Consider the following 19,159-nt stretch of genomic DNA (forward strand, 5'->3'; position numbering starts at 1 on the left):
CTCTAACGTATCTCAACATATCACTCTCCCACTGAATAAATACTGCCTGTTGCTGCTGCTCCTTTGAGCCAATCCACCTCCTTCCCCCCAGTCACCTGACAGAGCCTTTGGAAGGCCACAAAGTGCAAGTTCAATGTACACAAAGCCACCGCGCAGCCATGACCCACTTTATACCTGCAGTATTGTAGAGGTTATAGTGGGAGGAAACGTTTGCTCCACTCCTCTTTCCCAGCGCCTGTCAGGGCAAGCCAAGGTCAAGGAAGAGGGTTTATTTTATTTTGTTTCCACGTGGCAACGGCTCAGTGGATTCTGCCAGAGCAATTTCCATGTTTTTCACACTCCGCGTGCCTCGATTATCCTGTCATTACACAGCATTCCTGCAGCCAGCTCAGTTGGTAAAACACCTAATTGAAATTATGAATACTTTGAGCACAACAGAAGAGGAAGTGCCAAGCTGAGCTCTGCTGGAACTTGTACCATCGGAGCAGAAATATCACATGCCAGTCATGATTCACCACAGCTGTGACGGGAGCACGGAGCAGAGGGAGCACTCTGCTAACCTCAGGGGTTAGACTGCTGCTGACTGGCAAGCAGTCAAGTGCTGAGGCATAGATATGTGAGCACCTTGGCGCTGCATAGTGCCACATCATACACGGCTAGGAAAAGGATGAAAAGCAAACTCACAAAGAAGTCAGACCAGTTGATCCTCTACACGAACACGGCGCTGACTGCATGACAAGAAGGTCCTGCTAAAATTGAGCTTTAAACCCCAACACACATTTTGATCCCACGCAGGAAGTTGGGTTTGTTTCTGGGAGCAGACACCTGCAAGGGTAGACAGACTCCAGGAGAGCTGAGTCTGATTATCTGGCGACAGGGAGGGCCCGGGGAGGAGAGGCGAGCAGGAGCAGCAAGAGAAGGCGGCGGAGGAGAGGGGTGTTATGTTCCCAACTGTTGCATCCCAACCTTAAGTAGGTCAACTTTGATGCAGGAAATACACCTCGTCGTGGGTATAACAAAAGAAATTTCCTCCCATGATCACCCCGAGCGCTCATACGTGGCTCTCTCTCTCTCTTTCCGTGGTTGGATAACACGCTGAAAGTGCAGCAGCGCAACACCAGGAAAATGCATTTACAGCGGCTGAGCGCACTCACACACAGCGAAAGTTAACCTAATGCACTTCATCCACTCCCTCTCATTTCCACAACATGCCGCGATCCCTAACGGTTATCTCCACGGAACAAAACACGAGTACTTACCAGCTGTTTACACCGCAGTGAGAAACAGAGACAATGTTGACATGTAGGCAACTTGCTTGTTTTACCTCCTCGAAGTACCCCGCAGACTTATTTGTGCAAAGCAAAAACAAAAAAACTGGTCAAACCAGAACGGCAAGTTAAAAAGAAGGGTGAAAACGCCACTCGGAAATACTCCTTTGTACTTTGCTAGTTACTTCTTCGCCACACTTTCATCTGAAGTTGTCGGCGGAGGCAGGCGCCATGTTTGTGTCTGGGCTGATAAGAGTTAGAGCTTTCCTCTGAACCTCTCGCTCTCTCTCTCTCAGACTGGAACCGCCCAGAGAAAAGGAAACGCTGCTAACAAACCACCGCTGCAACTGACAGCGCGAGCAAGCGCGCTCGCGAACAAGGAGCCGCTTCTGGTGAATCCTTTCAAAGTAAAAGACTTTGAAATGATTTTCAACTTTTTGATGCAATTCACGCTGCATGTGTGTATTTTATATAAGTTAATATTCTGTCAATTGGGGGGGGGGGGGGGAACATAAGGTGGAGGGCAAAGAATCCAACCGGCCCCCTGGAAGACTTTGGAAAATGTGATAGATTTTGAACTGCTAGCTGCATTGTCGTGGGTTTTGCAGCTTTTCTTATCGATAAAGACTCCACCTTATTTGCCACTGATATCGCATTAACGTAGTTATGTAATAGATCAACAATTGAATAACAGAAAAGCTCCAGTTTTTCTACTAGCTACAACAGAAATTTCTGTTTTTTATTATGATAGGTCCACATTAAAAACAACCCGTTTGTTAAACCTGTAAATTAACAAAAACGTTGTTTTTATAAATACATGACTGTCTGGGCAGTTAAATTTTACTCATTTATCATGTAAAGAAACTGAGATGTACTGTTACTGGACTTCTTTTATAACATTATGACATCTCAGGGATCAAATGTTTAGGTAAATGTCTTTACACTGACTGAAAGGGCAGTTTAAGATCCACTTAAGATCAAAGTAGGCCCACAATATAAAGTGAGTCTGAAATTCCAGCTATATAGTCCAACCAGCTTCACTTCTATAAAATTCCAGATGCAGCCGAAATATATTGTCATGCAACACTAATATGTAAATCAATATATACAAATGGGAGGATCTAGGTGTTTGTATGGTTTCACCTCACTTGTCCCTTCGGTGCAAAACAAGTCTGAGTAATGACCCACCCATATCTTTTTAAAGAATTTTTTAAATCCCAGATTATAGTTTGTCTCTAAATTGTTTTCATTTCATTAAATTAAACAAATCCATCTGGGGGAAAAAGAAAAAGTTTCATTCCTCTAGTAATTTCGATCCAGTTACCAGTCTTAAGCTTCCCACTGCAAACAGCACATCTGGCTGGGAGGGGACTAAATGCCCATATTTCTATATAGACTTCCCCACTTTATAGAAGGGGAGAAAAAAACTTAGCGGGAAATGAAGGCAAATTCGTTTCATTCAGGATTTCATGTATTTTACACAGCACCACTCAAGTCAAATGTTTGTGCCCATACGCTGAACTTTTTATTGTGAAGGAGTAACACGCCGACTTCCCTTTTCTCGGTTTTACCAGTGCTTTGCTTCACGTTTAATTTGACGCCCCCATCTTAAATTGCTGCAAGTCACACCTATTAAAAAAAAAAAAGACAAAACAAAAACGAAGAAAAACAAAACACTAGTAGCTTCATATCAATTCATTTTATACCTTCCATGCATCACAATTAACAGGAAAAACTTAAACATCACTAAAACAAGGAATTCTTCGAGTGATTATTGGAGAAGTAACACTTTGAGAGAATTCTTTATTTCCATCATGTTAGAAACTGAGCCAGTGGTGCAGTGTAAATTGCTGGGAGGCATAATACACTCTAGTCAAAAATCTCGATTTACAGACAGACACAACAAACAAACAAAAAAATATATACATGCTCATATTTGTTACTTAAAAAAAACAAAAAAAAACCAAAACAGGAGGCTGAAGACTGGACACTTGGACACTTCCTAACACTTCATGTCATCCATTGGGGAGAATGTGATCAGCTCGGGAAGCCTGTACTCCTGCTTCTTTAGAGGTGAAGGGGTCTTCAGTGCATCTAGATCGAGTGAAAAAATCGTATCTGTGGCTTCCTTTGATGATGCTGGCTCCTCCGACCAGTCTCTGTCCAAACCAGAAACCGTGTAATCTGACAGAAGGCACTCGGGCGTCCTCGTGCCCTCCATCAAAAAGCCGTCATTTCTTGCTTCATGCTGATGGCAGTTTAACGGTGGCTGCTTCACTTCGAGCTTCAGTAAGGGAATCAGTTGCTCGTCATCGTCTTCGCTTTTCATCTCTTCGTCATCGAGGCTGAGCAGACTGTCGCACCCTGGAATTTCTGGCAGAGTTTCTTGGTCGAGGCTGAAGTGGACCACACTGCTGCCTGTGCCACCTGGGCTGTCGTGGGCCTCTGTGATGAAGGTGTCCCATGCAAGAATGGACTTGGGCAAGGCCCCCTGCTGGCAGACTGGAGGGCTGCTGTGGCTCCTGACAGCCGATGGGACAGTCTGGGTGGTCGTGTCGGAACCTGGGGACTCTGAGCTTGGCGACCCATCGTGGTGCTCACTGACCGGGGTGAGTTGCTCTATTATGCTGTCATTAAACTCAGCAGGAGGCTGATTTTTTTTCACTTTGTCTTCCTCGACTGCCTTACGCCAGGAGCTTTTGACATCCATAACTTTGGGAAGAAATAGCCAGGACAAAAGCCATTTTATTAGGTAAAGGAACACATTAAGGGAAGCTTTTGAATGTCAGGTCCTATATTTTAGCACTTACTCAAGCTTTCAGGGGTACGTGGCAGCTGCTTACGAGCAGAGAAGGGATCTCTTTGAAGACTGCTGAGAAGAGCCTCCAGCTCCAAACCTTTAACCCTGCCCTCTGAAGGAGCGGCTGTAGTTACAGCATCTGCAAACTAACACCACGTGCACACAAATGTCAACAATGAATCAGAAAATCTTGTTTTCAACAATCGCTATGCCCCTTTTTAGACGTATGAACCCTCATGAAATTCTCAGTTATACAGCATTTACTACAGATTTCAGTAGTTTAGTTGAGAATCTTTAAAATACCTGATCAGCAAGGTTGTCATATTCCATGTTTAATATCTGAGTCTTTGTCCTCAAGGGAGTCACCTTCCAATCAGTATGGGTCATCTTCCTCACACTCACCTGATGCACAAACATTGATTTTATGTATTCATTTATTTAAACATTAGTGGAACAAGTGTACCATTGTTTCAAGAACAGAATTCAGTAAATATGAAACTAACTTTGAAAACAGAGAAAATGTGAAATATGACACTTGCCTGAGGTGATGATCGTGGTGCAGCTCCTTGAGGAGGAGGAGGAGATGGGGGCGTGTCAAAAAGCCAGTCCAGAGAGGTATTCGCTCGTGTCATTTCAGTCTTGACAACAGGACTTTCGGGCCTCTCGACTGTCACCGGTAAAGTGCTGTTTAGATAAGAAAGTGCTTAATTATTCCAAACACATTTGCGCATCACATCTTTTGATATAAAAGTAATCAATTTGTGGTATAGGTAGGTACTTCACTACATGCTCCAGGTTAACAAGGTTAAGCTCATTCACGTCATGCTGTTCTATCATCATATTTATACAGAAATAAAGTGTCTGCTCCGTATCTGTCCGTGGCGATTTCTCTCAATTCGCCGCGGTCATCAGAGAGCAGGGATGTTCTAGGGAGGACTGGTGACAGGCAGAGCACTGCTCAGGACTGCCCAGGTATCTGCCTCCCAGCAGAAAGCAAAAGGAATAATGCTGTCATGAAGTTCAAATATCCCTGATAATATTACCTTTTAAGGTTGGAAAAATTTATCTTGACGTCATCCTGTGATCCTCTCTCCAAGTGCTTCTCCTCTGAGGGGGGAAAACAAATAAATGCTAATTAAAAACAAAATTTAAACGTTACACCTTCATAAAAACTTTATTATAATCCGATTCCGCTCACCAAGAAGTTTAGCAGGGTACTGGGAGAACACACTGCTTTTATAACTCGCTTCAGCCGCCGGCTCAAAAGACAGTGGAGCCATTGGTGAGAGGAAGCCAAGAGCCTGAGGAGGAAGTGGGCGGGCACATAAGCTCCAAGCAACATTAACAATAGAATGTCTTCGTGTCATTTTTCACAGTACAATAACTTAATTTAAAATAAGTGCCTGTGTGGTGTGATGCATGTATATATAAAAATAAAAAAACAAAAAAAAATCAAGCAACCACTCACAGGATCTTCATTCAGAAAAGAGACTAGGGGTGTTTCTTTCAGAGTGTCCATCCACTTCTTGTCCCACTCTGCCTCCAAATCCTGAATGGCACTCCTGACTTCAGGGATTTTTTCCTTAGAAATCTTCTGCCTGGGAGTTGAGATTAAAGGACACATTTGTAGTTATTAAAAGAAGAAATGTTAACAGTTATTACCACAAATCTATTAACGCAGCATTTTCCAAACGACAAGCATCCAGAAACTTGGATTTACAGATAATGCGGGTGCAACAGGAGGAATAGTGGAAATATCAGGTTGAATATGGAGCTGCCAGGAAGGAGAAAAATGGGAAGATTGGTGTCGTGAAGGAGGACATGCAGAGGGTTGGTGTGACAGAAGAAGATGCTAGGGATAGGGTGACATGGAGGTAGATGACCCCCTATGACGACCCCTAAAGGGAACAGCAGGAGGAAGAAGAACAAAGGGGAATTAATCAGCTCAGGTAGAAGTGTGCACTATCAAGCGAGTACAGCTTAATGGGTACCTGATGAGGTGGAGGTCCTGCAGCGTACGGGCCATCTGGCAAGACATCTCCTGCAGGTTGAGCTGGGGCACAGGGGCGTGAGAGACCCGACAACGTTCCTCCTTTAAGAGCTGCGCCGCGTGGGTCATCAGCTCCATCACACAGAGGAGGTTCAGCTGGTTGGCTTCATACACATTCCCAGAACTTAACTGGATTTAAAATAAAAAATAAATGTAAAAAAATTATATAAATAAAAGTATACATGAAACTCAAATCTACCAATATTAGCCCTGAAAGATGTTCCACATCTTCTGTAGCTGCTGTCTCGAGTGTTTCGAGACAGTAGCTTTGTGTGCGCTCACGAAATGCCTAATCATCATCAATCATAAGGGACAAATACAGTGTATAGTTTTAGTTAAGGGAAAAAGAAAAAGCACAGACAAGATTTCAAAGAAGTTTCCCTGTTGTATTTAAGCAATAACCAGAGTCCATCCATCTCTTCTCACTCACCTGATGTGGGAGCTGTTCAATTCTCTCCAGCAGACAGCGGGGAATTTTAAGAACTTGATCAGTCCCATCAAGGGTGTATTGATCTACGTCTCCTTTCAGGACACTCTCCACAGCACTTTGCTCCTCTTTGATGGCCGACAACATTCCATCAATGGCCGACCACAGGGAGCGCACCTTAGGATAACAGAGAACATCTGTGAGCACTTAGAAAAACAGACACCTCGGCACACGAGTCTCTACTCATCTGAAAATAACATGAATGCATTTAGAAAACAGACTGTCACATCACAGTTGCTCCTTAAATAAATAGTACAAAGACTCTCCAGCGTTTTGAAAAGTTAACATTACGTACTTTTTTGAGCTTCTCAGCTGTAGAAGTTCCTTTCTCCTGAGTGCAATCATTGCTGTAGCGCCTGAAAGGACACAGCTCCATTACTTCAATGGGTCTTAAATTAAATCTGGCATATTGAGAGAGAAATTATACATACTTAAGCAGCTCATCATACTTGACACCTTCTGCTTTGATGTCCCTCATAGACTTCACCAAAAGTCTTCACAAGAGAGAAACAAAAAGAGACTTAAAACAACTTTAAAGTAGCAGAAGCTAACTTCCATTTCTACATTCAAACCTTCAGCATAACAAAGCTGTAGTCACAGCGGATACATTGCTATATCAGAGCTCAGGAAGCAGAGTTGAAACACATCATTTGAAGTGATGTACTGTGCCTCCATTCACAGGTTACTGAGACACTCGGCGGAAGTGAGCCTGTCGTTTACAAAATATCTTTCACACAGAAGGGAAGTGAAGCACAAACAAATACATAGCATCAGCCATAAATTTATACCCACATAAGAATAGAGGAAGCAAGTAAAATAATAGAAATAACACAATGAACAAAGACTAAAAGTAAAATGCTGTGTCTTACAGGTTTGTCTGTGAAGGTTCTCAGTCTTACAGGTCATGGTAATCTAAGGAGCTTGGAAAGAAAAGCGTCTGGACTTCTTTAAGGTTCTTGAAGGCTTCTCATCCCAGAAGCTTCTTCTGTTCTAAGAGCACCTGAGAGTCACAGTGTCCCTAAGAGGGTTGTTGATGCCAGTATTGATCATCTGCCTAATCATATGAGCAAAGGTGTGAAAACGGGTGTGGGTCACAATCAGCCAAAGTTTCGGGTTTCCCATTGTGAGACCTTGCCCCACCCTATCATGTGATTTACTGAGATCAAATTACCCAGGATGTGAGTGGGCGTTAAGGCATCCGAGAAGAGATCCCAAAACTGGATTATAGATGGCAGACAATTAGGTGTCGTAATCCACCACCTCTGTTCAAAGATGGTCGTTTACAATGGGGATAGATCGCTTCTTTCACTCCTCTTTCAATCCACTCACTGTGTTTATTTTTTGCTTTGTTACTCTCCAACATTTGTTCTTAGAGCTGAAGAAGCTCCAAGAAGCTTCTTCAGCGAAAGGTGCAACGTCTTCAAGAAACTTTAAGAAATCCAGTTGCTTTTCTTTCCAAGCTCGTTAGGTTTGGAAATTAGTGTGGGAAAAATGTCAGCTGTATTTTAGTACTGCAGTGAATAGAATAAGGAAATGACAAAACATCCTTGGATAGAGCAGTGAAACGGAGTACTAAGATTTATTTGACTTTACTAGTTTAGTACAATTTGCAATTTAATACTAATTTAAATAATTTAAAGTGACAGGAAGTTTATTTTCTGTACATTTATATCATTATACTAAGTAAACATTTATTACATTTTTCTTGATACCTTGTACTTCTCTAACATCTTCTGTTCTGCTTCAACAAAGCCTGATACAGGAATCCTCACACCACAATACCTGAATTTATTTGTTAGGCAGTTACTTAGTAAGCACTTTATTGTATTTCACAGCAAGTTTTAGTAATTGAACTGTTTAACTTGTTACTATTTTAACTGTACTCTGTTCTGAGCAATTATTACCTGATGTAGTCATTTTGTTCTGTCTTATTGTGTTTACCATTATGTTAAAGGTTATATTTTAGGTCTTCCACGACCCCTTTCACTTCAATACCCACCGGGGCATAAAAATGGCAGCATGTATATTTTTTGGCATTTGAAAAACAAACCCATAGACTTGAATAAATTAAGTCACACATTTTTTTCCTTTCTTAATTATATACAAGTCCTGATTATTTTATTTTGGTAAAAAGCTAAAACTTCTTAGTTTGGTGACATTTCAAAAAATATATATACTTTACAACTCTGTAAAGCTGCTTAAACCAAAAGTGCACTTACTGGGCCCGTCTCTGGTATTCATGGAGAAAACGATCCTGTTCCACTGCAGTTTTCAAAAATCTGGCACGGACCAGATTGAACCTCTTAATTGCCAAGTTCGACGTCGAAGCCGGCATTGCCGCCGCCTCAGGTACCCAGCTGCCATCTGACAACAATAATGTTCAAGATCACGTCATCATTTGGTTGGCATCTTTGCAAGCCAGGTCCATGGCAGATGAGATTAATAGGAGAACAGAAGTCATGTTTAATTCTGTCACTTTAAACTTTAGGGATTGTAGATTCGAGAGGCTACACAAGACCTACCTGTAGCAAAGGTCTTCATTTCCTGCAGCATGACATGCTTGGCCAAATGAAGCATCAAGCTGACAAACTTGGGGCCTCCAGGCGAGAGAAACAATGATGCCACCACTCTGGATCCAGTATTTGCAGTTTCTTCCTGCACATCGTCAAAAAAAAACAAAAAAAAAAAAAAACAGATGGCTGTCAGCGACCTAAATACAAACTGTTTTTGCTAATAAAAAGGTTTCATTATAGATTACTATACGACCCACAAAATTAATCAAATTGTAATCTTGAACAAAACTTTGGCTTTTCAAGAAATTCCCCATTAGAAATTTTCAAAATGCATGTTCTGTCAATAGAACGCAAAGCAAATCAAGCGCTCCCAGAATTAGCATCCAATGATGTGTCTGCAAGTGCCAATTGCAACTGTTCTCGCACAGCACAGTGTGAAGTTTGTGGACTTCACAATGCTAATGTGAATCTTCAACATCAATAAAAGCGACCCTATCCCGCACATCTGCGTATCCATACAGCACACACAGAGTCTGTAAACACCAAGGCAACTCCATTTGGCCAAAAATAGGTGTCTAGCAAACATAGTGAGTAATGAAAGCTTCAAGAAAATGGGTCAACATACTAATCAAATGATATATTATTCACACACACACAGTCATTTTTCTCAAGTGAAAATACCTGTGCTTACTCTAAAATCAGGGGGGAATAAGAGAGGGATCTCATAGCTCTTTACTTTGAGTTTTATTCCCATCCATCATGCAGGAACAATGAATGAAATAAAACATTGTACTTTGCTTCAAGGAGATGCACTTGAATAAACGCCTTATTCGTCTGCAACGATTAACATAAATGTAGCACAATGCAAATCTTAAAGAAGTGCCCTGTCTGTTTAATTCAGTCTTAAACTTTCGTACAATTTCTTTTATTCTTTTGATTCTCACCATGATTTCTCGCAGCCAAGCGCAGGTAACTTTGCGGAACTCGGCGTCTGCTTTTGGGTTTAAAACAGGCCAGCAGTGCCTGAAAACCCAAGGATAAATGAGAAGAGATTAAAAACAAATACTGGCGAAGACAATGAATCATCTACCTGAGCATACAAGACTGGTTATAATTGTCTTTACCTATATGCCTCATAAAACCGTGTCCGGTTGAGTTTCTCCAGCAGGAAATGGGTCACTATGTAAAAAGCATCTTTGTTGGGTTTGTCAAACATGTTCCTGTGGGACATAAAACTAAACTTAGCAGGAAACGCTTACGCTCCAGGGAGAGTGAATGGCAACGTACATTCAAGGCAAAGTTAAAGTAGCGACATTTCGCACAGTAAGAAATAGCTAGTATTATTCATAAAGACATGAAAAGCAAACTCACGGCCCCATGATGATGTGTTTAGCATTAATATTGGTTTTGCCAGCGATTGACGACACTGCAACGTCCGGTTGAAATCCCAGCCCAAGAAGAGAGAACCACAAATACTGTCCATTCTTCTTCTGCAATAGTGCCGGATTGGCCATTATTCAGAGGAGTAAGAAGCACCGTGATTGTGTCCGGAGGCGAATTCAAAGCTCCAGACTGGCAAACAGAAAACCGCTAGTCCGCTAGCCTCCCTGCTAGCAACGACGTTTACTCTTCGCTAACTTACGCCAACAAGGCCCATTCACAATAACAAACACTGCCAGGAAACAGTTACATTATAAGAGAGGCTGCCGCTGACGTTAAATCCACGTTGACGTTTGTTAATATACATTTCACACATTTCATAGTCCACTGAGAACTGGAAAACAAAAAAAGGTAACGCAAGGACACAAACCGCCAATTTTTCTAAAGATTACCCGGATGTTTTAAATTACTTCCGGTTAGCGAAGGTAGCGACGCACGGGATTCCCATTGGAAATTTAAAAAACAAAAAAACCTCACTATTTTAACGTGCTTCTTCTTATTGTATTTTTCACTATAAGTAACTATATTTTTTGCAGTTTTTGTCGAAGGTAAATTTGACATATAAAGGCGTAGCCCTGACAGATACAAAGTTTTATTGGACTTTGGCCAGAGCAGCTGTACTATGCTCTAAAAATTTCCTAAGCTATTACTGGTTTAGATTTCACTGGGAAGACAGTGTTTCTAGAAAACCACGTGTGATATTACCAGCTAAGTCTTCCACCTAAAAAGCAGCTTATAGCTTAAGTATACTAGAAATCCCGTATTTTACCCATAGTTGCTTGGGTTATTAGGATTGTACACAGGTCAAAGTCCAGCAATCATAACATCCACAAGTGCTTCACCTAACTCTGCCCTTAGTTCTGTTTGTCTTGTTCAAACAGGATGAGGTCTTGCAGCAAACCCAGCATATTTCTCCAGCTTGAAGAGCTTGATGTTAACCTGGAAAAAGCTGAAGTATTTGGTTGCAGGACTGGCAGGTCTTTTGTGTGTGTTGCAAGGCACCCACTGGATGTGGTTGGGTCATCAGTGTTTCCTGATATAAAAAACTTTTGTTGTTTTTTTAAATAAGATATTTAAGTGCTCCTGAGTGCAAACGTGACAACACTATTGACATTTCATGGCTTTTTGTTGCGTAACTTTATTCAGTCCTGTTAGCTTCAAATAAATGCTTTTGCTCTTTTATTGGACACAATGACATCACGTCACATTATCTGTCACAGCTTTTGAGTCAGTTGAGACACCGCGGACAGGGAGGCCTGGATATGTCTGCTTAGACTCAGATAAGAAGCAGAAAATGGATCAATCGAGATGTAACTTTACACAGCAAACTGTTTTCTACAGTGTAAATCAGTCATACACTGTTAACCACATACTTTAAAAAATAAATCAGTCAAAAGGCTTTGGAGAGGTGTTGCAGTAATAAAAACAGAGTCAGCGTATGGCAAATTTTCACTTGTCCTTCTTTTATTGTGGAACATACAATTATTTAGATCTCCACCACAACTGGTTAAGTAGAACAGAGTAATAGAAACAAGTGCTCTTTTTTTGTCTAAATCATTCATATCATTGTAGTTCTTTTAAAAGCAGCTGGCAACACTCTCCCACCTTCGATGGATCAGACACTGATGAGTACTTGGAAATCTGAGAGCTGACTCCCAACGAGCGAGCCAGATCCTGGGCTGTTTGATCTGAGGCCACTGTGGTTCCCAAGGCTACCAGCAGCCTAAATACAGCCTCCTTGTCTTGTACTGTCTCCAGGGCTCTACTGGCCACAGATAGGCACTGGGCCTTGGCCTCAAGGTCAGGCTGGAGATGGAGACAGCCAGCGTAGTTAAGCACCAGAGTGGCCAGGGCAATATGGATGTTCTTATTGCAGACGGTGGCCAGGTCAGCAGCACGTGATAGCACCGTTTCACGCTGGGCCATGAGGAGGGCTCGGCCATGCCTGCCACTGAAGCAATTACACAGAGTCCGCAGTGCCAGCATCTGGTTGGCAGGACGCCCCTCGGGCCTCATTAGGTTCAGGAGGTGGTTGCACAGTTGTACACCCTCTGCCTCTCCACAAAGGCTCTCATTAACCTGCGGGTGGCGCACTGCCAGCCTCATAATGTCCAGGACAGGAAACACAATATCTACAAAACATGAAGAAAGATTGGGGAGGGTCTTATTAGTGAAGAGAAATTAGCTAAAAAGCATTAAAACACACATGAATTGGGATGGGATACTTTTTTATTACCTTCAGGCCAGTGAGAAGCCTTCCAAAGCAGGTTGATCTGTTGGATGGTCGGAGCAGGCTCAGAGGAGTTGAGTCCACACACAGACAACAAAAGCCTCTCAAGGCTTTCCAGAACTTCTTCAGAGAGCTTGTGCTCCTGAGGGGCACCTCCATTTAGCTCCTTCAACTTAGCTGTTAAGGACAGGTGGAAAACACATTTTCTTACACTACGTTATGGACAAGAATAAAATAAACATTCTTAAAATATATGAAGGCTCCAAATATCACCCACTTTAAAGCACAAGTTATTCAGCGAGAGTTAACAAATCACACTGAAATGCTTACCAATGATCTGAGAGCTGTTGGCTTGCTCAAAGGTCACACCATCAGTCTTAGGAAAGTAGATGTTGGTTGTTTGTCTCAAGGCTGCTGAGGAGTATGCACCACCTCCTGCAAAGCAGGGAGACAGAAAGGAAAAATAATATTAAATGCAAAAAAAAAAAAAAAAAAAACTAAAACAATGACAAGTATACTATTAATAAGTTATACATGCAACCTAAACTCAGGCAAAAAGAGAGAGAGCATTAACTTCTTAGAAGACTTTCTAACATCAGCAGGAGGCAAACAAAAAAAGTTTGACACTATTGCCTCATCTCATGAATGAGGCAAGCATGCTGTGTGTTCCCGTGTATGTGTTTAAATTGCTTGTGAATGAATGAGTGTGTGTGAGTCTTTAAAGAAGAATGTGCCAGCTGCAAAGAAGAAAAGCGAGCATGTCAGCATTCTCAGAGGTCTGCTCTGTGCTTTGATGCAACGTTTCCTACTGCAGAAAATAAATGCTATGATGGTGTAAATTAGGGCTGCTCGATTATGGCAAAAATGATAATCACGATTATTTTCACTGAAATTGAGATCTCGATTATTTGACGATATTTATTTAACCCTTTAAGACCTACCATAGAACCAAGTCCGCCAGAGCTTATATTTTTATTTATTTATTTATTTATTTTACATGCTGTAGTGCCATTTTTGGGAGCATTTCAAGTTGCTATACATCAATACAACTGTTGTAGCCCATATTTTAATAATATGTATGCATTAAGTCCATAGTAATTACATCAATTGCAAAAAAGTGCAATAAACTACAAAAAAAAATTGACAATCGTTTTTGTTATATATATATATATATATATATATATATTTTTTATTTTTTTTTTAATTTCTATTTGGGGAAATTTAAGAGGTTTATCCCTCAAAACTTTAAATACAAAAAAGTTGCAAAAAAATAGTTTCCCACCACAGAAAATTTATTTTGAGTGTCTTCATAGATTTATTTTGGAGATATAGCAATTTTTATATACTGCAGGAAAAACAAAAAACAATCCTATGATGCAAATTTGCAAAGAAAACAGCAGGTGCATCAAAATAAACTATTTCCAGCAGTGCAATTCGAGTTCTAAGCATCCCAGAAACTATTCAGAAAAGTATAGAGTCAAACATGACTTATAAAAACACCAGTATAGGCTTTTAAGGTAAAAGTAAAAAACTACATTTTCCGCAAAAATGACGTCACTTCCGGTTTCGGACAGGAAATGGCGGACATGCGATAGTTCGCATTGACATCTTTATCATTGTGGGAAGTGTTATGAACAGCTGGAATATTATGTTTTTGTTCCTGCAAGCGCTTTTTATGCAATTTTTGCAAAGTTATATGTGGAAGGAAACTGTGACCGAGGACAAGCTGATGGCATAAGATGTAAGTACAACTCCTCTGGTTTCATATGCAAAACAAATTATTGCGCTAGCTTACGCGGTTATGGTTCTACAGGGATTTAAAGGGTTAACAATAACAATGTATTGAATAATGACTTTAAAAAATAATATAAAATACTGTGCAAATACTGATAACAGTGCAAATGTTTGCAATATAAAAAATAAATGAAAAATTTAAACATCTATGTTTAGTGAACTTGGCAGTGTAGCTCTGTGGTGCAGCTATGACACTGTAGCAAAGTTTACACACTATGTCTACTTGATCCACGTCTGACTCCGCAAACCCACAATGTTTCCACACCACTGAAGTTTTTTTTACCTCTCTTTTCAACCAATGGCAGTCACTCTCCTCTCCAAATAACTTCTGCTTAGCTTTCCGAGCTTCCCTTGGGTCCTCTTAATTTTTGTGATGCGTGTTCGAAATGCAGAGCGGTGCGCTGGATTTGCCACATGGAGCAGCGCGAGAGTAAAGCACGAGGGAGGGGCTAATAATCAGTCAGTCATTTTTAATAATCGTTGAAAGCCCAGATCGTAATCGTGATTAAAATTCGTTAATTGAGCAGCCCTAGTGTAAATGTTAATAATTAATGCCAATATTCATTCAATGGCCAACCTTTTTATATGAATCTAAATGTACAAAATAATGTTACTAAAGCCTTGAAATAATGGTACACTTTAGATTGCCGCGTGCTAGCTGCTGTGACAGAAAGCAGGACGGCTGATGACAGCCTTCAGTAAGCTGCTTAATTTAAACATTACATCAGATTAAGTTAACAGCTAATCTGCTTAAACACACTTTTATTTTAACTTCTGTAGATTTTCACTGTGTAAGATAAACAGTGGTGGATGGGAGCAGCTGCAAAGTTCCCTTTTCTTTACGCTAGAGCTTGTTGAAAAGCTAGTTTCATTCAGGACTTCCACCATCTTTTTCCCAGTAAAGATTTTTACTGTGACTATAACAACAAACACTGCTGTTTTGGACACTTAAAAAACGATAATTTAGTGCAGTCCTGGAGCCATTTGGTTAAAGGCAAAAAAAAAAAAAAAAAAGAGAGAGAGAGAGAGAAAGGCCTCATAACTCCATAGAAAGGTACCACTGGGATTTGTATCTCACAAGTCCCAATTGCTCCTTTCGATACCAAGTTACCTGTGAAGGGATCCGCTACACCAACAGGAGCACCTGGGTTTGGGCCTGATCCTGGGATGTAGCGACCAGTGCCTGTGAAGAAAAAACACAGCTGTGAAACTGCACTTACAGGTCAAGTTCAGACTATGAACACCTCTGAGTAAACAAACTATACCTGTAAAAGGATCAGCTCCAAATCCTGCAGTATCACTGGAAGAACCAGGGATATAGCGAGCTCCTCCTGTCAAATAAAGAGGCGAAACACATTATACATTCAATCTAAGATCCCTTAATCGTTCCAGTGAAATTAATCTAAATGTACAGCAAAGAAAGCAAAGAAGCCAGCAGCAGTATCCATCTTTTGGACCTCACCAGTGAAGGGGTCACCACCAGCGGGCTGGGCTGGTCCCACCACGTGCCCTTTGGTGTTCTCAATGATAAAATTGGCAACCTGGTCGAGGAACATGGGGCTGAGGTCATTCTTCTGCAGAAAGTTGTGCGCTGTCAGCCAGGGGTCGTCTGTCACATTGTAAGGCAGCTTCATGGATGGCCCTCCCTCATTCACATCAATGCTGAACACGTAATCATACTCCTGATGGGGGGAGGGGGGGGGGGGGACATTAATGACAGCTCATATGCGACGTCCCGCTTACTAACTCTGAGCTTGTAGCCTCACCTTTCCTTCATACATGACACTCTTGGAGGTCTGTTGGTTTGAGCCTCCGACCACGTCTCCAATTTTCATCCAGCGGCCATCACTGACGCTCCACTGATATGCCTCCACCTTCTGTCCATCTTTGATCAACCGTGTCTGTCCATCGCGATTCCCTGTTGTAAACAAAACCACCCTGATGCACAGAGAACAGCTTCACCGTTTTATATGACAAAATAAATAGCAGACTGCTGCATTACCAGGCTCGTTCAGGTGTTCTCTTCCAGGAAGATCCTCCAGTTTGATGTCACCAAGATCCCCGGTCTTGGGGTCAATAGTGGCTTTGGAAAGTTCATCCTCAAAGGCCTGCAGGTCTTCTGCACTAGCCATGCGGTCCTCAGCTTCCGTAAACACGCGGATAATGCCATCGCTGTGGGCAGAGGAGAAGCTTCTGGTTTAGCCACAGAACTACTTACTGCTTCATTCAACATTTGTTTGAATGCAGGAGAGATGCGACGAATGAGGACAGCGAACACTGTCTTTAATGGGCTTTTAAATATTTATGGTGTAACATGATCAAGGAAATCACTATGACCTGACTGCATATTAACATGCCAAAAGCAGCTCTATTACCTGGCTCCGACTACTATGTCACCATTAGGTAAAATACAGCAGCACCACACAGACTGAGCAGGCAGGCGGATGGTCTGAGAGCACTCTCCTTGCCTCCATATCCTCAGACTCCGGTCCTCCCCTGTGCTTATAAAATCTAAGAGAAAAAAAAAAAAAAAAGGGTGAGGGCAGGGTGTAGGAAGTAGGTACCATCTCAGAGTATGAAAATGGAAGCCGGCTGAATAAACCACAGAAGAGCATCACTGACTGCTGGTTTCAAGTCTCTCAGTTCTATCCCTTGTTTTTAAATATTGATACAATCAACAAACCTTGGCTATTGGGGAAGACAGCTAAGCTGTAGATGAAGTTGGTGTGGCTGTAGTAGACCTGTACGCATTCGCCTGTCACCAGCCACCTTCTGATACTTGTGTCATTGCTACACGAGAAGAACTCAGTGTTGCTGATCACCGCCAGGTCTCTCACACAGTCCTCATGACCTATAATGGAAGGGAATATTTTTTTAACCATAACTTAACCCTAAAAAATATGCAGCTACCAATTTAAATTTTTACTTTGACAAAGTTATGGCTTTGTCCCATATCCTACAATACTGTTGGTTTATATTATTAACCACGTAATCAAAGACAGACAACCAATCATGCTACTCATCAGCCAGTCTACTTTTTGTATACACACGCACCCCCCCCCCCCCCCCCGCCAAAAAAGATTAAAAAACAAAACAAAAAAAAACAAACCCATGTCCAATATACACCTGCATATCCTCACCTGTAAACGTCTTCTCACATCGTCCTGCTTTCCAAAGCTTTATGGTCTTATCTGCTGATCCCGACAGCATAAGGCCTTGTTCAGGTAAAATAGCCACTGCCCACACCGCTGCAGTGTGGCCCTGAAACAAAATTAACAAGCACAAAACATGTTCTGTCAATTTTTTCAAAACAATGGAGACACTAATCACCATCCAAGCAAGCTGAAAAGCGTAGAGGACCACGTACCTGCAAGGTCATCATGCACTTCTCATTGAGCCAGACTTTGGCTGTAGTGTCCCAGGAACCACTCAAAAGTGTCCCAAACTTCCCAGACGACAGAGTGCAAACTGTGGAGGTTTAAAGTTAGAAAGCCAGGAACCAGAAACACTGTGACGAGTAACACAGCAACCAGTTAATCCTCACTACTACAAAAATCCAAACAGCGAGGACAGCACAACTCACCTGTATTTTTGTGACCCTTGAGAGTGAAGAGGGGCTGCGGTCGATCCAGTGAGAAAACACAAATATTATTATCGTTCCCGCCTGTAGCAACAAGTCCCCGAGGGTATGTTTCACTGGGTGCGATGATGCATACACAGGATACAAAATTTGAGTGTCCAGACATAGAGTGCATCTCTGTGAAGCCTTTGTCTGAGCTGTCAGAGGGAGAACAAGACGAAAGTTAACAATGATTACTGAGGGAAGAAGTTAGGTCCCTTTGGCTTTAATCTGTAAGAAGGATAGGCAAATTAACAAAAATAAGCACTCCGAATCTGTTTCACTTTCGTGTTTCGTAAAAGAACAGTTGCAGCTGAATGAATGACAAAGCTAATTTGAGCAAACGTTAGCACTGTGCTTTTTGGCTAACTTAGCTACTAACCATTTTTATACATATGAAATCAGAAATAGTAAAATATTCAGTAAGGCGTGATTTGGCTTGACACTTTTCTTGTCCGGACAAGTCAATCTCTTTGCGCAGAGTGACTTGTACCCTGAAATTAATCGTAGCCAGGCAGCAGTTTCTGAGCAGCAAGCTAGCGCTAGCTACCTTGAGTTTGGTACCCAGACTCTTCCGGTCCGGTCTCTGGACACAGACACGAACGCTCCCTCTGGAAAAACAGTAGCGGCGAGTCCCCTGACGTCCATCTCGTGGCCCGGGATTGAACACCTGAGTTTGTACGAATTGAATGATGCCATTTTTGCTTCAACAGCACAATGAAACTACTGTGGCACTGTTAAGCTATGCGGCGTCGCTGTCAACAAACACCAGCCGCTATTGCTAGCGGAAGTTGAATTACGTCATTATTAGGAGTGGCGCACCTTTCAAACTAATGTTTAATTATTTGTGTTGAATATAAATTGTCTTACGTTTATAACATTAACATTAGAGTAGTGTTTTTCCAACTGTATTTTAGGTTTGTATTTTCGATTATATTTTATCAAAATGTATTGACCA

At 41.6% G+C, this 19,159-nt stretch overlaps 3 protein-coding genes and 1 non-coding gene across 5 annotated transcripts in view; all 4 read right to left on the minus strand.

Annotated features, from left to right (window-relative positions):
- LOC146715067 (DENN domain-containing protein 4C-like) overlaps positions 1–1,610 on the minus strand; it is a 38,487-nt gene extending 36,877 nt beyond the window's left edge. For both annotated transcript variants that reach the window (XM_085451487.1, XM_085451486.1), the window contains exon 1: positions 1,260–1,610. The gene's annotated coding sequence lies outside the window, so the exon portion shown is untranslated. The remainder of the gene's footprint in view (positions 1–1,259) is intronic.
- Positions 1,611–2,952: 1,342 nt separating this feature from the next.
- Positions 2,953–10,957, minus strand: haus6 (HAUS augmin-like complex, subunit 6). The gene is made up of 16 exons (XM_085451489.1): positions 10,490–10,957; positions 10,243–10,338; positions 10,063–10,141; positions 9,128–9,260; positions 8,825–8,969; positions 7,037–7,099; positions 6,901–6,961; positions 6,549–6,722; positions 6,060–6,247; positions 5,537–5,666; positions 5,267–5,369; positions 5,112–5,175; positions 4,608–4,752; positions 4,372–4,470; positions 4,079–4,214; positions 2,953–3,980 (listed from the first exon to the last, which is right to left on the minus strand). The coding sequence occupies exons 1-16, from the start codon at positions 10,630–10,632 to the stop codon at positions 3,271–3,273; spliced, it is 2,469 nt and encodes an 822-aa protein (XP_085307615.1). The 5' UTR covers positions 10,633–10,957; the 3' UTR covers positions 2,953–3,270.
- On the minus strand, positions 4,924–5,054 carry LOC146715069 (small Cajal body-specific RNA 8). The gene has a single exon (XR_014919476.1).
- Positions 10,958–11,999: 1,042 nt separating the features above from the next.
- Positions 12,000–18,997, minus strand: plaa (phospholipase A2-activating protein). Its single transcript, XM_085451490.1, has 14 exons — positions 18,752–18,997; positions 18,166–18,359; positions 17,950–18,050; positions 17,723–17,843; positions 17,266–17,433; positions 16,958–17,093; positions 16,585–16,754; positions 16,349–16,500; positions 16,045–16,264; positions 15,848–15,913; positions 15,694–15,765; positions 13,119–13,223; positions 12,795–12,965; positions 12,000–12,690 (listed from the first exon to the last, which is right to left on the minus strand). Exons 1-14 carry the CDS (start codon positions 18,898–18,900, stop codon positions 12,122–12,124), a joined length of 2,394 nt encoding a protein of 797 aa, XP_085307616.1. The 5' UTR covers positions 18,901–18,997; the 3' UTR covers positions 12,000–12,121.
- Between the last annotated feature and the right edge of the window lie 162 nt (positions 18,998–19,159).

Source organism: Copadichromis virginalis, linkage group LG3, assembly GCF_057382275.1.
Source record: "Copadichromis virginalis isolate Kocher_CV1m ecotype Utaka linkage group LG3, C_Virginalis_male_GT1.1, whole genome shotgun sequence".
Classification (NCBI taxonomy): domain Eukaryota; kingdom Metazoa; phylum Chordata; class Actinopteri; order Cichliformes; family Cichlidae; genus Copadichromis; species Copadichromis virginalis.

What these genes read in the sequence shown, in the direction of transcription:
- haus6 (XM_085451489.1), bottom strand. Translation starts at nt 10,632, where the DNA reads ATGGCCAATCCGGCACTATTGCAGAAGAAGAATGGACAGTATTTGTGG. An exon ending in AAACACATCATCATGGGGCC is followed by an intron (nt 10,339 to 10,489) that starts GTGAGTTTGCTT and finishes TATGTCCCACAG; the next exon opens with GAACATGTTTGACAAACCCA. An exon ending in GTACCCTGCTAAACTTCTTG is followed by an intron (nt 5,176 to 5,266) that starts GTGAGCGGAATC and finishes TTCCCCCCTCAG; the next exon opens with AGGAGAAGCACTTGGAGAGA.
- plaa (XM_085451490.1), bottom strand. Translation starts at nt 18,900, where the DNA reads ATGGCATCATTCAATTCGTACAAACTCAGGTGTTCAATCCCGGGCCAC. An exon ending in AGTGCATGATGACCTTGCAG is followed by an intron (nt 17,844 to 17,949) that starts GTACGTGGTCCT and finishes ATTTTGTTTCAG; the next exon opens with GGCCACACTGCAGCGGTGTG. An exon ending in TGGTGGTGACCCCTTCACTG is followed by an intron (nt 15,914 to 16,044) that starts GTGAGGTCCAAA and finishes TTTATTTGACAG; the next exon opens with GAGGAGCTCGCTATATCCCT.